The sequence below is a fragment of the Morone saxatilis genome, unplaced genomic scaffold (genome assembly GCF_004916995.1).
Source record: "Morone saxatilis isolate NCDOM2014 unplaced genomic scaffold, NCSU_SB_2.0 Contig3, whole genome shotgun sequence".
Lineage (NCBI taxonomy): Eukaryota > Metazoa > Chordata > Actinopteri > Moronidae > Morone > Morone saxatilis.
Window position 1 is genome coordinate 10,512,911 of NW_023339873.1, and position 18,127 is coordinate 10,531,037.

The 18,127-nt window shown below is 41.7% G+C and overlaps 1 protein-coding gene across 1 annotated transcript in view; it reads left to right on the top strand.

The window, feature by feature from the left end:
* LOC118337345 (arf-GAP with SH3 domain, ANK repeat and PH domain-containing protein 1-like) overlaps positions 1 to 11,771 on the top strand; it is a 23,593-nt gene extending 11,822 nt beyond the window's left edge. Inside the window, exons 9-26 of the mRNA XM_035674317.1 lie at positions 797 to 883; positions 1,127 to 1,236; positions 2,030 to 2,099; positions 2,222 to 2,309; positions 2,636 to 2,684; positions 3,487 to 3,653; positions 3,857 to 3,990; positions 4,127 to 4,218; positions 4,335 to 4,515; positions 5,510 to 5,595; positions 5,710 to 5,825; positions 5,916 to 5,983; positions 6,755 to 6,862; positions 7,021 to 7,243; positions 8,240 to 8,531; positions 8,806 to 9,016; positions 9,185 to 9,316; positions 9,477 to 11,771. Coding sequence (XP_035530210.1) covers positions 797 to 883; positions 1,127 to 1,236; positions 2,030 to 2,099; positions 2,222 to 2,309; positions 2,636 to 2,684; positions 3,487 to 3,653; positions 3,857 to 3,990; positions 4,127 to 4,218; positions 4,335 to 4,515; positions 5,510 to 5,595; positions 5,710 to 5,825; positions 5,916 to 5,983; positions 6,755 to 6,862; positions 7,021 to 7,243; positions 8,240 to 8,531; positions 8,806 to 9,016; positions 9,185 to 9,316; positions 9,477 to 9,551 — 2,289 coding nt within the window. The 3' untranslated portion in view covers positions 9,552 to 11,771. The remainder of the gene's footprint in view (positions 1 to 796; positions 884 to 1,126; positions 1,237 to 2,029; positions 2,100 to 2,221; positions 2,310 to 2,635; positions 2,685 to 3,486; positions 3,654 to 3,856; positions 3,991 to 4,126; positions 4,219 to 4,334; positions 4,516 to 5,509; positions 5,596 to 5,709; positions 5,826 to 5,915; positions 5,984 to 6,754; positions 6,863 to 7,020; positions 7,244 to 8,239; positions 8,532 to 8,805; positions 9,017 to 9,184; positions 9,317 to 9,476) is intronic.
* Positions 11,772 to 18,127: the final 6,356 nt, after the last annotated feature.

Below are 18,127 nucleotides of genomic sequence, written 5' to 3' on the forward strand. Positions count from 1 at the left end.
CACACACACACACATACATCCATTGTCATCCATTGCGCAGTCACAACAATTATTAAAAGAAAGCACTTACAGTAAAGCTCTCGCTTTTTAGTACCTCCTACAGCACTTTTTCTCTGTTACTATCTTACAACGGCCAAAACCTTAGCCTCTCCCCCCTCCTCTGAAAACTTCCCCCCAGCTGACCCCACAGGCAGAGACTGTTATTGGAGTCTATTCCCAGAAATGTTTCCCCCTATAAAACCAAACTGAAAGCATCCCTCATTTTAATTCTTTCCCTGGTGCTCACCTATTTCTCCAACCACTCCAACTGGTTTCCAGTACACAATTTGCCTCCTTCCCTTTTCTGGATAGAGCGCTGGAAACAGGCTGTTAACTGTGATACTGGGAGCGTTAGAGGTTTTTCTGGTTCTGCATAGGCAGAACAGAGACCCGCTCAGACATGCCAGACCTCAGCCTCAAGAAGGAAATTCAGACAGAATATGTCAGGAAAAATGCTAAAATATTTTGCATAAACTGACTTATGTTGTATGCAAGACTGGTCACTCTGCTGCTTACAAAATGCAAAACCTCCTAAGATGACACACCCCAGTACTGAGTTCTGTTCTGTATTATTAAGGCCATTACCCAAAGCTCTGATGTATTGTCATTCCACACCCAGTTCTTGGAACAAATACAAAAAACCATTACATGTGATCAAATGAACATGGGAGAGCACAAAAACACGATGTCCTTCCAACTCATTAGATTTCTTTATTGCTGCAATTGAATAAAAACATTTTTATGGTGTGTTTTGTAGGTGCGTCTGGACCAGGACGAGGAGGTAAAACAACTCACTCAGTTGAGGGATTCTCTCAGATTACTTCTGCAAGTGGAGGGGAAAGAGGTATGCTTATTTATGATGCATCATTATACTCATTACATATTACGTACTTGAGTTGGCATAACAATGCATATAACAAAACGTGGGCTCTAAACCGTCCAGCGGCAGACAGCTTTAATTGCTAGTTATTACTGTCAGCTGACTTTGTCTGGATGCATTTGTTTTATATTGTTTTAAATTTTCAAGATCTTCAGAGCTGGCTTGAAGCCTTTGAAGTAAAGCCCTAAATCTCTGTTTCTATCCCAGGAATATCTGAACAGGAAGAACTCTGGCAACGGGTATAGCATCCACCAACCACAGGGCAACAAGAAGTATGGGACAGAGAAATCTGGCTTCCTGCTCAAGAAGAGTGATGGGTGTGTAAAAGCATTAGTTACAGTCTTCAAATATCAGGTTACAAGCAGCTGTAAAACAACACAAAAACACAAGATGTAAAAAACATGCATACTAACATCACAATGTGCTGTAAACTGTCAATAATTATCTAATGGGTCGTGGCTCATTAACACATGGTTCATTTGTTATTGTAACACATATTTTAAGGAATTATAAAGTTTTCAAAGTTTTAAACACTGCTCACTGTGGAGGGCAGTAGTGTTCAGAGCTGGGTGAAGAGTAAGCAAGTAAGGCACAGAGAGAGAGAAAGGGGAACTTTTGTCTATCCCACCTGGTCTTCATTATTGTGAGAGATGAAGATTCAAGCAGGGGCCCCTCCTTTGGAACTTACTGGCAGACTGGCTAACTGAGCAGATCCAACTTTTGCGTCATATACACACACACATACACAGAGCTAGATTACAGTGTGATAAGGAGAGGGGATGTGGTGCAGTAGGATGAATGGGAGAGGGGGATGGGGGGAGCAAACTTTCCTCAGGCCACTGATATAAAACAGAACATGTTCTCAGCCATTTTACCCAATTCAGTCAAGATAATGACAACAAGAGTGAAGCACTGTCAACCACAGTAAGCTGGGCCAGCAGAGTGTGTAGATCACCATTACTCAATTCAAGGGTACGTGTTAACACTGTTATCACTGTTATCACTTAAAGCACTGCACAGAAATCATCATATTGGTATGTCAACAGTATGTGTTAAAATCTTTTTCCTCAAGATGGAAGTTTTTTTTTCTGTTTGCATTTTATCCCATAGGATAAGGAAGGTGTGGCAGAAGAGGAAGTGTGGAGTGAAATTTGGCTGCCTGACCATTTCCCACAGTACGGTGAGGACACGTGGGCTAAACTGTCACCAAGCTTTTGAATTCTGATGAAAGTGCAGCTGTCAACTGAAATCTGTTCAAATTCTCCAATGCATACTGATATAAGTTTGTGTGTCTGTCTTCAGATCAATCGACCCCCAGCCAAGTTGAACCTACTGACCTGTCAGGTGCGACCGAACCCAGAGGATAGGAGGACCTTTGACCTGGTCACTCGTAGGTTCATTCCTAACTTTTGACCCTTGACACTTTACCCTCCATGTGATTAAAGACTCTAAAGAGTCATCTGCAGTGCAGCTGTGTGTAAGCCTGCCTATTTGGTCCCCACATTAATAGAAATTGGAATCAGACACATTTTATTTTAGATGATTAATCTAAACTGTTGTGATGTAAAACAGGGGTGTTTGTGTGCGTCGTGCTAGTTTTACGCCATGTTTACTCGTGCAACTTTAAAACCCTCTTCACTCCCTCCTATATTGAACAATTTATTTTTTCTCAAGATGCACTTACAGTGTATAACCACTATATGTTCTTTTCTATAGATAATCGGACATACCATTTCCAGGCAGAAGACGAGCAGGAATGCGTGATGTAAGTGTTGAAATTACCGTAGGCAGTGTTAGCTTTATTCACTTTCTTATCTGCTGTATTTTCTCAGTGTGTAAGCAAGTAGTTACATGTCATGTGCCTTGATTTGAGCTTAGGCCTGTATGAGAAAGAATCTGTGCAAACAGCTAAGATTGCTTTCATAAGGAATAGAAGTGTCCTGAAGATGATAAAATAGAAAGATTGTGTAATCTAATGATGTATGCAGTGAAGACAGGCTGACAATGGGCAAAAAGGCAGAGAAACTAAAGGAGGCAGAAAGAAAACGCTGTCCTCTAGGAGCCCCCTGGCCCAGCTGGTGTTGGGTGGAACTTCTCTTTCTAGCCACAGACAGCAAGCGAGGGAACTTTGTTATGTGATGTGGGTTTTTCTGTCCTTACCCTTCCCTTGTGTGTGGGCCTCCAGGCAGATTCTTTGATGTGATATGCTGTGTGAGATTAGGGGCAGAGGGAGATGGAAATGGTTTGGAGGGAAAAGTACCAGAAAGCTTCAGAAATGAAAGATGTGAGGTTCAGTATGAGTCCTGGTGGCAGAGAACTGGGAAAGTGAGAGTAATGATGACTTATCATTAGACAGCTGAGCAAAAACACATGCAAAACACATGGTGGACTACTTTTGATCTTCTGGGAAAACAACTAAAATGATCAATCCTTTGGTTTCTCTTGGTGCCACAAACGCTATGCCTCCCCTCCAAGTGAGCTGTTACAAATTGTGGAAATTGTAAACAAATAAGTTTGTGGCTCTTTTATTAAAATGTTTTCTGTATGTATGTTTATCTGTACTCTAGTTGGGTGTCAGTGCTGCAGAACAGTAAGGAGGAGGCCCTGAACACAGCATTGGGAGGAGATCAGCTCCACCTCCAGGACAGCGGGCTCCAGGAACTTTCCCGAGCCATCATCGCTGAGCTCCGACACATGCCTGGCAACGAGGCCTGCGCTGACTGTGGAGCTCCAGGTCAGATAGGCATTGTTATTGAGGATCGCTGCATAATTAAATGTGGAAGTATATCAGGAGTTTAGATGTTTTTTAACCAGTTTCATTTATTTTATGAGCATGACATTATTCATAACAAATAGCATTCATCAATTTAAGCTGTGTTTTTAGAGAGGCGGTGTGTTTAAACAGTCCGGTGACTTTTTGTGCTTGGTGTATCTCAGATCCAACTTGGCTGTCGACCAATTTGGGCATCCTGACCTGTATAGAGTGCTCTGGCATCCACAGAGAGCTGGGTGTCCACTACTCCAGGATCCAGTCTCTCACTCTGGACCTACTGAGCACCTCTGAGCTTCTGGTACTAAATTCACACATGGAAACACACAAAAACAGACACTGTCTCGATGGAATTACAGAAATTATGTAACCTCTGCCGTCTTTCATTGAAATACTATATAATCACATCTTTGTTACTGCATTTTGTGTCACTTCAGTTGGCTGTCAGTATTGGCAACACCAGATTCAATGACATCATGGAGGCGGGTCTTCCAAATGACTCGGTCAAACCATTACCACAAAGTGACATGTGAGTCCCTGATTTTTTTTTCAAGACAATCAGACTGTTCAAAATCAATAAACTACAGTTTGGTGATTTATGTTATTTGTACTTACTGTATTTTTCCATTAAATCTTAACAACCAGGAATGCCAGAAAGGAGTACATTGTAGCGAAGTACGCAGAGCGCCGGTATGTCGTGCGTAGAGAAGAAGCAGATCCTGGCCGGCTGTATGACGCCGTGAGGAGTCGTGACCTCACTTCTCTTCTACAGCTCTACGCTGAGGGAGCGGACCTGGCCAAACCACTCACACTGTCTGATGGACAGGTGAAGATAATTTAGAGCTGCATGTGGATTTCCACACCTGCTTTTCTTCCTGAAATGTGTCCTGTGAGGGTGGGAATGTGTGTAATAAACCCACATCATCTTGTGACAAATCTAAACCATAACATCCACACAGATGTCCTTTTCTTGTTTGAATGACAGCTACTTCCTGACAAGGCCGCCCACCCGGCTTGTTTAATGCTACACAATGTTTCATAAAGTTACTAACTAAAGTGACTTGTTCCTGTCACTTTAGAACTGTGGTTGAAATGGCTAAAAATAGAACCAAACCCTTTTAGTGTTAAAAAAATTGTTAAGCCATACAGTATGTAGGAGGTGTGGGAATGGTTACAGTATGTGAAGTATTTGTTAATTGTCCTCTTGTGTTTATGGTTTATGTGGGTGGGTAGTCAGAGGCCCTCCCATCTTTTCAAGCCTCTACTCTAATCTTTTTCTCCACTCATCCTCTCATTTAATTTTTTCCCCGCCTCTGCTGTCTCTCCTCAACGCCTCGTCTTCTTGTCTTTAATCAAGTTCTACCATCCCGTCATACACTTCCTGCTCAGCCTGTGTAACACCACTGACTTCACTGTGTGTTTGTGTGTGTGTATGTGTGTATGTGTGTTTGTTTGTGTTGGTTGGCGTTGGTTTATTATTTCAGCTTTTAGGTCAGAGCTCATGTCTCTTGAGAACAAGTGAGACGAGCTCATTGAATTACACAGGCACTTCTGTGGCTTTCTTTTGCCCCTCCTTTTGCACTTTACATAAATAGATCATGCTTAAAGCTGTAGCCATGTTTTCACTTTTCAACACACAAACACAAATGAGTTGTTGCACAATCAACCCCTGACAGCTTCACTGGTATTTGAGTAGTCTTTAGGCCTGATTGTCAGATACAAAATGCAGCCACTTGAGCCCACTGAGTGACAGCTGGACTGTCTCTTTTGAGGGTCAACAATTTGACCTAATTTGTACTCTACTTTTCTTCCTGTTTAAGGGGGTCAGAGAGACCGCTCTTCATCTTGCTGTGCGTCTGGAGGAAAGAAGCTCTCTGGCGCTGGTGGATTTCCTCTGCCAGAACAGGTCAGACACTGACAAATAGTCAAGTATGATTCAGAGGATTGTTCGACTTGCTTAGGAAGTTGGTATTCTAGGTATTATTTAACACCACCTGTCTATACTGTATGTTGACTACAGCAATTGTCTGGAGAAGAGAACAGCAGAAGGAAACACAGCTCTCCACTACAGCGTTCTGCATCACAAGCCAGAGTCTCTCAAATTATTGCTCAAAGCAAAGGCAGCCCTACACACAGGTAGCTTTAACTACTAATTTACTTTATTTCTATTTAACCAAGTGCAATTAGTAATGACTTGAACCATTTGTTCTTTTACATCTCCTATAGTAAACTCTGCAGGAGAGACAGCCCTTGATGTTGCACGGAGACTGCAGCACACGCAATGTGTCGAGCTGGTAAGACCCCACTTTCTCTAATTTAATTCATCTTTAAGTTTTAATTCATTTATTCAGAGAACACACACAGTCAGGAGGTAAGTTCAACTGAGGAATCGAGTTGCAACATTAAAATGCCTACCAGAAAGCCTACTCCAGAAACAAAACAGGACAACTTTTACAGCTGGAAATACTACCTTGAAATAACTCCCCGTGCAGCAAAGCTCGGCTAAGGACTCACTCCCAGGACAAGGAATTTTATCCTCATCAGGCCCCAGTGTGTATCATTTAGAAACTGGTTTTATTTTCTTACCGGCCATCTGCCCTGCTGAATCAGACCTGCCTTGTGTAATATCCTGTTTGACTGTGCACATCCTTGTTTTAGAGATTTTGTATGGAGACTGAAAAAGGTTACACAAGTGAGCAGCTTTAAAATAAACCATATTTCCCAATTGGCCTTCCGTTTGCATTGAGGTGATCTCGTTTTTCTAAAATCTGGAAGCAGCAATGAGATGAGGGCTGACTCTGGAGTTTTCTTTCAGTTATTTCATTTAACCCACACTCTTACAAAATATCAAACAGCTAATACACAAACATTGAAATATTTGTACTTATCTTTACCTACAACCCAGGAACAGCCAAGAAGCCGAACTACTCCGGCAAAGCCAAGTACACAGTTACAGCAGCATAGCCGATTCCTAATACTACTACTACTTTTGTGTGCAAACTTGTTATGTGTAATGTGGAGATGAGAGTTTCCTGAGTGTTTGTGCTTCTGTGTGTGTGTTTTAGTTGGAGCTGGCCCAGAGTGGGAAGTTTAACTCACAGATCCACGTGGAATTCATGTGGGAGACACAGTCTCAGGAGTTTTATGACAGTGAGGATGACCTGGATGAGAGGGTAAGGAGCCAATCTCATTACTGACTCTCTGCCAAAAAAGCTTTTGCAAAGGACATTATAGGGGGTTTTCCACTGCAATTTTTACTCTACAAAAAGCTGCAAACAGAGTTGAAGATTAACTAGAAATTAACCTTTATGTATGTTCCACTTTCCTCCAGGTAAGCCCATTACCCAAAAACCGCTCTCCTCTGTCCTCAAATGGAAGTGGTGGGACTTCTTTTGGCCGCTGGAGTGTGGCTAATGGTGCCAGTGGTGGTGTTGGAAGCAGGCCTTGTCAAACGTATGAGAATCTAGACTTCCTATACAGAAATCCTCCAGCCAACAGCGCCCCCTCTGGAGCGTCAGCACCACCACCACTGCCAGCTAAATGCATCCAGAGAGGTGAGCTAGTGCAGTGTGCTGCATTATATAAAAAAAACTCCTCTGTCATCTTTGAAAAGTTCATATTTATTTATAAAAATTAATAACAACATCATGCTTCGTGCCAAAGAGTTGGAATACACTGAATTGTGCTTCTAATCAGCCCACAATTCAGCTTACATTTTAAACAGCTGTGCTAATCACAGTGGAGCACTGACACCAAGTAATATGTAACATATCGAAAGCCAGATGAAGTCATATTTTCCAACAGCTGTTATGTGCGGTTTACTGTGTTGTAGGTTACGATAACTCATAGATATATATATCTATGACGATAACTTACAACAATGATTCTGATACATTTACAATAAAAGTAAAAAACAAATGTAACTTAGCAGTAATGTAATTTAGCAGATTGATTTTATTAAGTTTTATTGAAGTGATTAATAAGGTTACATTTAGTTAGATTTGGCATGCAACAGCTATACCACTGCTGCCAAAACTATAATGGGGTGTTGCATTAAGTGAAATGTCCCATAATTGTCCTGCTTATGTGTAAGAACTTGTTTCTCTTGAGCCCATGTGTGGTGTAGAGGTAGAAATAAAAAATCATATTGCAATTATATTACAGATATTGCGATTGTGATATGATTGATTGAATCTTGATGATGTAAGATTTATTTTGGATCTGTATCAAACAAACAGGTTTTTCTTACATCTGGAGAAAAAAATTTGTAGGCCAGAACTATGCTACTTCATTATAATGGTGTTTGTCACACGTTTTTCGTATTTCTTTCTAATCCAAAAATTGCAGGTTCTGCGATTTGGAAATTTCACTTGGCCATACTGTGATTTTAATATTTCAGTTAATTGTGCAGCCCTAGCACAGTGCAAGTTCTAATAACATGTTTAAAGTTTAATTTTAGGTCTTGGCAAGACATTTATCCCACACTGGGTTTTGAATTAATGAGTAGCTTAATTAAATTACAGCCTTCTTCTTTTTCTTCCCCTCCACAGGTCGCTCAGATCCCCAGATTTCGGTCACGACGCAGGAAGGCAACCCCCTTCCACGACGGTGCTCTAACCCGGCCTCCCATTCCTCTAGTCCCCAGACACAGGCCAGGCATAACTCTCCGTCACCCAACATAGAAAACCAAGGTCAAGCGGGGAGACCACCTAGGTCTCCCCACGGACAGGGAGGTCTGCTCAGGGGACAGAAACAGACCTGGGAGGGCCAACCTGGTGCTAGTTCTGGGTCTCAAAGCAGTATCGCATCAACATCCTCTCAGAACCACATAGGGCCTGTGAGGTGAGACAGCACTGCTACAAGGTGTCACATTTCTGTCATCACAATAAACACAATAGTGTCAGGTGTAAAGAAGGCCACTGAAAGAGTGCAATTCAAGTTGATGCCAAGTCTAGACACAGAAATGTAAATGTTGCTGTTGCCTGAGACTACGGAGGCCATCATTAATGCTACAGAGATGAAAAGCTGTCCAGTTTTGATGTGTTCACAAACAACTCTATGTGACAGAGGTCCTATTTTGATCAGTTTTATTTCATGTGTCTTGCCCACCCTCCAGTTCAGAGAAGACCACATCGTATCGTCGGACCAGCAGTGGAGGAGGCAGCCAGGGGAAGTGTGGTGTGCTGTCTCCAAGCTGTGTAGGCAGCCAGGAGGAGCTGTATTGCAGCTTAGTGGGGAATAGTCCGGGCCTCACCCCAGCTCCAGCTCCAGCACCGTCATCCTCACCTACCGTGACCTGTGCCCCACGACCCCGAAGGAACGCTATGGTAGGTTCACATAGAAACGTCTTTCTACTATTTTCAGCCTGTAGTTTAAGTCAGATATCACAAGCTTCAGTTCAATTCTGTGGAGAATGAAAAAAGGCCTGTGAGATTTCACAGATAATATAAATTTGCTGGTGGCACACTGAAAAATATATCACATGTCTCCTCCAGGTTTCTGGCAGCAGGCCACATCAGAAGCGTGTCAAGGCTTTAGTGGACTGCAGAGCAGTGAGTTCTGAGCAGCTCGCCTTTTTCAAAGATGAGATCATTGTGGTCACGGCCGCTAATGACCCCCACTGGTGGGTAAGTGCAACTACAACTTTTTTACTTTTTCATTACAGTTACCATTCCCTTTTATGGGTAGCACTGTGAAGGATTTAACACAGTAGTAAGTAAAATATATAACTTGGACTTTTTGTATGTGTTCACATCATAAACATTACATCATTCTTTATCCTAACAGGTTGGTCACATAGAGGGGGACCCGTGCAGGAATGGGACCTTTCCTGTCAACTATGTACACAAACTCACAGACTGAAGGAACATGGAAATGTGAAAGTACTGTATGTACATAGTAGAGGAACTGAACCAGCTTGGGATGCTTCATAGAATCTTGTCGTCACCACACAGTGGATTTTATCTACAGGAGAGGACAGTGTTGTTCTCCTGGATCCAACTCAAACTAAAGTGTCAAATATTTCCACATAAGGATGTAGCCAAAGGATACCTGAGGATATAAATGGCACTATTTTATGGATTTATACCCTTTAACATTTCCTGGTAACTAACATTGGAACTGAAGGCTTTCACAGCCCCATAAAGCCTCTTATTACAAGGACTATATTTTCTTCCCTGTTGCTCTATCCTTGTGTTTTCTAACTGCATCATGTTTCTCCAGTTGTTTAAACCATGAACCACTAATAATAGGTACGAATGCATTTGTGGTTGGGGTAGAAACTGCTTTTATGTCCATTTAACATTAACATTTAACCAATAATGACTATGAGGCAAAACTTACCTGCAGGGCAAAACCCCTTAAGGCACTTTAAACTCACTGAGAAGAAATCTTCTGAAGAGTTGGCAGAGCTGCAAATTTGTACCTAGCCAGCTGCTGTATAGGGATGTAGCTGCTTCTGTTCCGAACAGAAACCGTCTAGTCTTTTAAATCACAGTATACTGAGACATTTTGAGGTTCAAACCTGCCCAGTGTCTGTTGCAGCCTGCCCTGGGACTCTAAAAGTGGCTTTGTGCCTGCCAGTCTGTCTCCAACAAAGCGGCAGGCGTCTGGGTAGCCCAAGGAGAGATCTGAAACTTTAGCTCAGCCATCTTGGCTCTGGGCACAGCTCACTGGCTGCAAGGGGAGTGGAGGATCCAGTTTCTTCTGGCTCTAGGCATCTGTCTCTGGAGAACCTGGAATAATGACAGTGTGTTAAAAAAACAAAAAAAATAAAGACTCTCTCTGTTTTACCAGGAAATGGCACTTAAAGAGAGCTTGTTAGTAACAGCACCCCACTGCAGTAATTTGTTCAGTGAACACACTCAGAGTGGGCATGTGTGTATCCCACCAGATATACACAAGCTACTCTGTGTACTTTTACACACAGAGTAGCTTTTAGGATTTAGGATCCTTTAGGGAAGAAAGGAGAGATGGGAGTGGGAGAGGTGTAACTGCTCCACTTTTTATACTTGTAACAAACACCCAAATGTCACATTCCACAGCTAATACACACACTTTGTTAGACATACTTGTCTAAAAATGTCCTATGTACAATATATATCACCTGTTTTCTCATCTGTTGTGCATTATAAAGCGTTGTAGTATCACAGATAGTGTTATTTCATGTTGGTAAATGATGTCCTCTTCTGTCCCCCTTCTGTTTCACTGGTTGTCTAAATGGCTTTCAGAAGGAGAGAAAAAAGAAGGGAATTGACACAGTTGCATAATCAGTGTTCAGGAAGGATCCCGTCTCCCCAAACTGAAAACAAACACTGCCTTTGATAAGTAACGGTGAGCAGGAGCAGGTGTTCACTTCCTTTTAATCATTCCTGAGTTTAAACGAACTGGCCAGGCGTCTGTTTGCTTGTCGCTGTTTCCGCTGACGTTGTCTTGTTACAGTGTGTAAGCAAACAAATCACAAGACAGGCAGGTTCTCGGATAATTGTGGAGCAGTGGATGACTGTAAGTAACTGTCAAATGTGAGCAATAGTAAATTAACTAATTTTAGCCAGTATATTTGTATCATGCACATAAAACATGTTTAATAAAGTAAAAAAAATGTAATAGTGTAAATTATGTGGTATGTTTCTGTATCTGGTGTGACTGTACTAGACTAATGTAGTATAAAACCTACTTCCTAGTAATGTGTATTATATAAACTGACTGTGACAGGGGTTTTGTGGCCATGATTACATTCTGCACACCTATACTGCACACTATGTATACAAATTCAAATGAGTGGATGTTGTCACTTCTGGCTGACCATCAAATAGGTGTTTTTAATACCAGTAAGTCCAATAATTCAAAATCCATGGACATGGCTCATTTATGAGCTTTAAAGGACCAGTGTGTGGGCTTTAGTGACATCTAGTGGTGAAGCTGCAGATTGCAACTAACTGAACACCGCATGCATCTGTTCTTGACAACCTGGGAATGAGAACAGGCTGTGAAGTGTGAAGAAAGAAGCTACGTCGACTGCGAAAGACCCTTTCTACAGCCATTATTTGGTTTGTCCATTCTGGGCTACTGTGGAAACATGACGGACTCCACAGGGGGTCACACGCGGCTTTAAAATGTCTCATTCTAAGGTAACGAAAGAATATTTCTTATATTCAGATGATTATTCACTAATGAACACATACATATTAATATTATATTCCATTTCTGCCAATAGATCATTTTTATTTGAGTGTGATCGAGGCATTAAAAAAAGTATTGAAACAAGACTGGATAAATACAGGATTAAAAAATTCTGCAATTTAAATTGAATAAAATTGAAGGAATGGAACCTATGTACACACATTTTGACTGTTAGCCATTTTTGGAATCCTCAGCTTTTTTTCCCCCTCCTTCTTCCCCCTTTATGCCTCCCTAAAGCTAAATCTCTCCATCCATCTTTCCTGGCAACTCTCCCTGCAGCTCTCTATCCTTTCAGCCTCATTTTGTCTCCATCCGGACGTTACTTAGCCCTGATCCAGGATGATGAAATTCCAACCTGTCACTTACATAACCGGCCACCTTGCTAACAGCCAGGATGATAATGTCACAGCCTATTCTGCTCTGCCAACTGAGTAGCCCATACACACCCCTTTCCCACCATTAGGCTGGCCTGTGTATACTAATGCATACAACATGCACAACAAGCACTACTGTAAATTGTTAGGTCTAATGCAGTAAATGTATTCATTCTACGATGTTCTCATCTATTTATTGTTGTGTATTTGTTCATACACAAACAGACATTACGCACACACATATCAATTAATGTAATGTACATGCTGTGGAATATAATAGTAGTCCATTAAATGCAGGGTAAAGCCTGCACTAATCTCTGGGTTTATATGGGATACAAGTGTGGCCTGAGTCCATTATTAGCATTTTTGGTGTCAAGTGTCAAGTCAAGAGGCTCTAATCTCTGAAAATAGAATATGATAGAGGATGTTCTGACTTTCTAATACCTTAGATATTCGAATCCGCCTGTCTAAAAGCCATCTGCATGGTTAATGCCTTTCATTAAGTGAGCAGCAGAAACATCAGCTTAATGTAACTTCACAAATCTTGGCTTGGAATAATGAGCACTTGGAAGAGAGATATTTTTCCAGTAATTCTGCTTTTTTCATCTGAACACAGGGTTATCTAACCTCCACTTAACCAAATAATCAGCTGAGAAGAAGCTCTGATGGACAAGCAAGTAACTGACTGACTCATTTTATATATATGTAGCTTTTGTTTCTTTCCCATCTGCAGCATCGTGTTACGTCAAAGAGCAATTTTCTGCTGATCCGGCGCTACACTGCTGTGGACTGCTGCAAGGTGACCGCGTTTACTTCCCAGACCTCCCATGCAACTGCAAAGGATGTAATATCTCCCACCTGAAACACTTATATGTTATGTTAACAGTTTCAAGCAAAATCCCAAAGAGAGTATTAGTAGTATGAGATATGAAAAAAGCTAAATGAAATCTCTACATTTTAGTCATTTAGTTCTTTTTATTCTAATAATTCAGTCTATCTTACAAAACCTGATAATGCTTAAAATGAAATCTATCTTTTAACATTTACTAGTCTTGTACATTGTAGCTCTGTGCTCAAGTAAATGATAGTGTCAAGGAAATTAAGTGGTAGCAAATTTAAGCGTTAAACATAGCAGAACATTCATTCTTTCACTGTGCAGCAGAAAGCAAAAGCCTTTTCAGAAGCAGTTCTAGTATAACAGAAAGGTTTGGGGACAATTAACTTCCAATCCAGCTGGTTTTCAATTACATTTTGAAAGTGGATTTTCTTTCCTGTGGACAGGGTCCCATAATCACAAACGTGTCAGGAATTATTGGAATTAAGGCTCTGTAATTATGCAAATAGCTGATTCATTTAACATTTAAAACTGAAAGCAAACTGACTCCAAACCTGCAATTACTATTAAGCATACAACATTTTCCGAATAAAATTCAACTTGAACATTCAAACAAGTAGTAGAATATACAGCTCTCAATCAAAAATATCATCATACTGTGAATAAAATGTCATAAACACCGGATTTAAAGGAAAATATAAAGTTCTGTGCTTGTTCAGAACATAAATACATACTAGACCACACATCACTTAAACTAAAACAAAATATTAAAACATTCAGAGGATAAATAAACATCAGAAAAGTGTTTTTGAACTTGTGCTTGTCAGTAAAGGGCTGTGAGAGCTGTAATTGTAGTTAGTCCAGTTCCAGTTTTCCAAACACTAATTAGTTTGGGTTGAAATCTCTTGTATCAAAAGTCATGTGACCTTAACTGTAATTTCAAAGACCTGAAAATGAGTACAAGAGGATTTAGTGGCAACCACAGGTTCAAACAAGATATATGTGATTATACTGTAAACACAAAGAGTAACAATTAACATTACATTCATTCTGCAAGTGGGCCAAGAGATCTTTGGGAAATCTTTTTCATTCATAGAAAAACACAAAGGTGCAGTCTCACAACAATGCGTGAGTTGTTGTTTTTTTTTTCTGCCCAGATAATGATGTTTCTGGATGAGGTCTATGATGGTTATGAGTTCACCTGTTTACCATCACCTTCATCATCAGTACTATCACCATCGTTATCATCACTGCCAATGCACAAACGCTGCATAAGGCATATGAAAAGCAATATATAGACCAGCTGTATATTCAGTTATAACTCTAGCTATATACATAGGGCCATGAATACAGTTTAAGGCCTAGTAGACTCTTTTTCTTTTTTTTACACAAGCATTCTGCTAGCAACTGGCTTAGCTAAATATTGTTTGGTTTAGATGTGCACAAAGACGGCAAGCAGCCATGGAATGGCCATGTGGAATGCTTATATATAATCAATCAGCATTCAATGATAAAGTCATCATGGCTGTCAGAAATCTGAAAGCTGAGTATGTCAACAGGAACATTAAATCTGTAACATTGTATTTGCTTAAAAGGGTACAGCAGCTATTTAGTACTGTACTTCCCTGAAGTTGGAGGACGCATAAGGAACAGCTTTTAAAAAATGACGGTCAAAATCAAAGCAGCAGATATCCCAGTTTTTTAGAGTGAAGCTCTAGAAATGCTGGATCCTGGATCCTGGATCCGCAACTGTTTTCAAAGGTGGTATGTGGTCCTTTCCACAATGACTAAACTGACCATCATGTGTAAAATCAGTGAAGTGCCCCTTTAACTGTGCTCCTAATCAACTTAGACAAACAGATCATTTAAGCCCTTATAGTAAAAATTAGAAAATAACCAAAGCTAACCATTGTATTCATTCTATTTGATTTGCATCAGCCTACATTATTAAACTTGTGCATTTTAATTATCACATCTGATTTTACATGCATCACGTTTTTTCCTTCTCACTTTGCCTGCAGAGTTCCTGATATAGACCCCTTTGTCTCAGAGCAATGCATCAGTGCCTTTTGCTGCCACCTTTGACTTGACAGAGACCCAGAGACATTGCTAATGCATTTTAAATGATGCAAGAACATGTGCCAATCGTGCATATCTTTGCAACTAGGGAGCAATTAAAACTGGAATATCTAACTGCACATGATGACTTAAGCAATTATACAGTCAACCCATGTGCCTCTCTTGGAAACAGCCGTGCTTTGTTCTTGCTGAGGTAATTTATAATCTGGGAGCAAACAAAGCACTATCAGAGATTCTGCCCTTGCAGACATCCCTTCCCATTCTTTTAAAAATTAGCACACATAGATGGATACTAGCATGTGCTCACATCGCTCTACGTGCTTTTTACAACAAATTCTGTGCTGTGATTGAATGCCTGCCTCTCTGCCATAACCTTTGAAAGCCAAAAATAGATATCCCTGGTGTGTTGGCTATGCTTTCTACGCATACAGCTGAAGCAAGGGATTGGTGGAATAGATGAATACAAGAGATACTTAGTCACTGCTAATCCAAAGAGAAGAGAAATAGGAGGAGGAAGAGAAGAATTAGGCCAAAAAATGTGTGTGATCTATATGTAGAAATCAGGTCATCCACTGCGTATGGAACAAAGATACTGTTGTGCATGTGAAGGATCACCACACAATTACTGGTTGATCTATAATTTAAACAAACTGTTTTATATTGACATACAACCCCTGAATGAAGACATATTGTCTAATGTGCCTATACGCCACAAAAAGCTGATTATGATACCAGTGAGGCTGTTACTGTGCACACTATACACTATACGCGTGTCATTGTAACGCCTCTGAATAGCATTCCATTGTCACATACAACACCAAGACACAGTGAAGCAAACAGTGACGGCCTACCTTAGCTTTCCTTGCTAATGCATGCATGGCTTAACTTAAGTGCAACCCCTAATCATTAAATAAATGAGCAGGTTCAGCAACATCTTGTATCAATAATATATTTGACTACATAGCCAGTTCTGAATTATTTTAAATAAATGCAGCAGAAATATTGGTTCCTAAATCCTCCAGGGGACCTCTACAGCTGTCTCGTAGTGTTATAGTTACAGTGCTCTGCTGGATACATTCTGTAGGTTTGTGGAAGCGGATTTAGGATCGAGGGATGAGTGGTTGCTAGGTGACTGGATAAAAAGAGGCCACAGGTGGAATCGTCCCAACACGAACTCCTCTCCTGCTCTCCTGCTTTTCCCTGTTTATGCTGCCAAAAACAGAGGTTGTGGTGGTGGAACGAGTGGTCACGGAGAAGCCAAGGCACGTTTTCTGTGTATTTCTCAGCCATCTCAATTCCACGCTTCTGTGCAGTTTCTCTTTTTCAGACTCTTTTCCATATCCTGCCTCTTCACCGCATCCTTGGTTTTATGTAACAGTGCACCAATCCGTATCATAGCTTCACCTCTGATTCTCTTCCACTGCCCTTCACTTCACTCGTGACATGTTTGAGAGGCAGATCGTTAAGTGCCTTTACTCTGTTTCCTCATCTCTTTTCCTTTCCCCTCTTTACCCCATCTCTTCCTCTTCCTCCTCTAAAAAAATTTCACATTACATAATGCTTACTGGCTTTTCGTTCATTGCTGCATAAGGTCAGAGACATACAGCAAGACTCTTGTTACCTAACAGGCCAGTCTGAACCTCTCCTCCCACATCACCTGAAAAATGACTCATCCATGCACCATGGACTATCAATGAACAATCTCTCCTATGCAAGTCCAACACCACACCGAACCACAAGAAGCAAAGTATCTTTGAAAACAATGCAGACATAATGACATCCTGTACACATTGCACTGGTACTGGCTTGACTGCTTTGCTAGCCAGAGAATTTCCTCAGAATTGTACTAAACAGGAAGCTCTTTACTAGCATTTGTGATTATTGTAGGCACTCTAAAGACCTGGAGGACCAGCCTCAGGATACAAGAGCAGAAAGGTTGTGGCTAAAGAATGGAAGTCTATCTTCCTGTTAATGTGAAGCACATTTCTAAAGGGATGGTAGAAATGCAAGCCTCTACTGTCTTATTTGAGCTTCACAGGCCAGGGGAGGCACGTGCGGAGTCCCAGCATGGAGGAGAAGACGATGGTGGGTCGATGTTTCTTGAACCTCAGGCCTTTCTTCAGTCGCTGGCTGTTCTCTGCCACATACAGCTCTCCCTGCTGGGCTCCACTAGATATCCGCGACACCAGCTCCCCATGTACCACCACCTCCTGCTCTGAGCGCACAAACACCTCCCTGAGCTCCTCCAGCCTTCGCTCCATCTCCCTGATGACACGTTGGCGCTCCTCCACCTCCAGGAGGCGCCGTCGAGCTGCCTCAAACTCCATGCTGGAGCTGGGGGTGACAAGCTTGGAGGAGGGGGCCGTGGCAGAGGTGGAGGGGGGTTCAGAACCGGCTAGCAGAGCCCCTGTTACCCTTCGGAAGTCTCCCATGGAAATGGAGCGCCGGGTGGCTGGAGAAGCCAGTGCCAGGAGAGCGGAGGCAGACGTAGATGGTGGCATAGCTAATGGAGGAAGAGGGGGAGAAGATGATGATGGAGAAGGTGAATCTGGTGGGTGGATATCAGGATGTGGGTCCTTGTTTTGAATAGCTGCTGCCATGTCCTCGGTTGTGTCCTCATCATGGGTGTTTCCTTGTCGCCTCTTCATGGCCACTGTTTAAATCTTCCTACTCTGCTGCTGTCCTTATTGTCAATGTTGATGTTTTTCCCCCGTATCAGAGCAGAGAGCAGCCGAGCAGAGAGCGCAGAGATATGCTGATCCAGCCTGGGAACTGCTCCATTCATTAATAAGAGATCTGAGCCAGGCTAGTGCTGTCTCTGCATCTGAGTGCTCGAGAGGAGCCTCCCAGCAGCTCATTGGCTGCTGAACTCATGAGCACGTCAGCTGATGATTGGGCAGCCTGCCTCTTTGCTGCTGATGCTGGCAAGCTGTCGTGTCCTCTGCTCGACTGTTTTGCTTCGTCGCCGG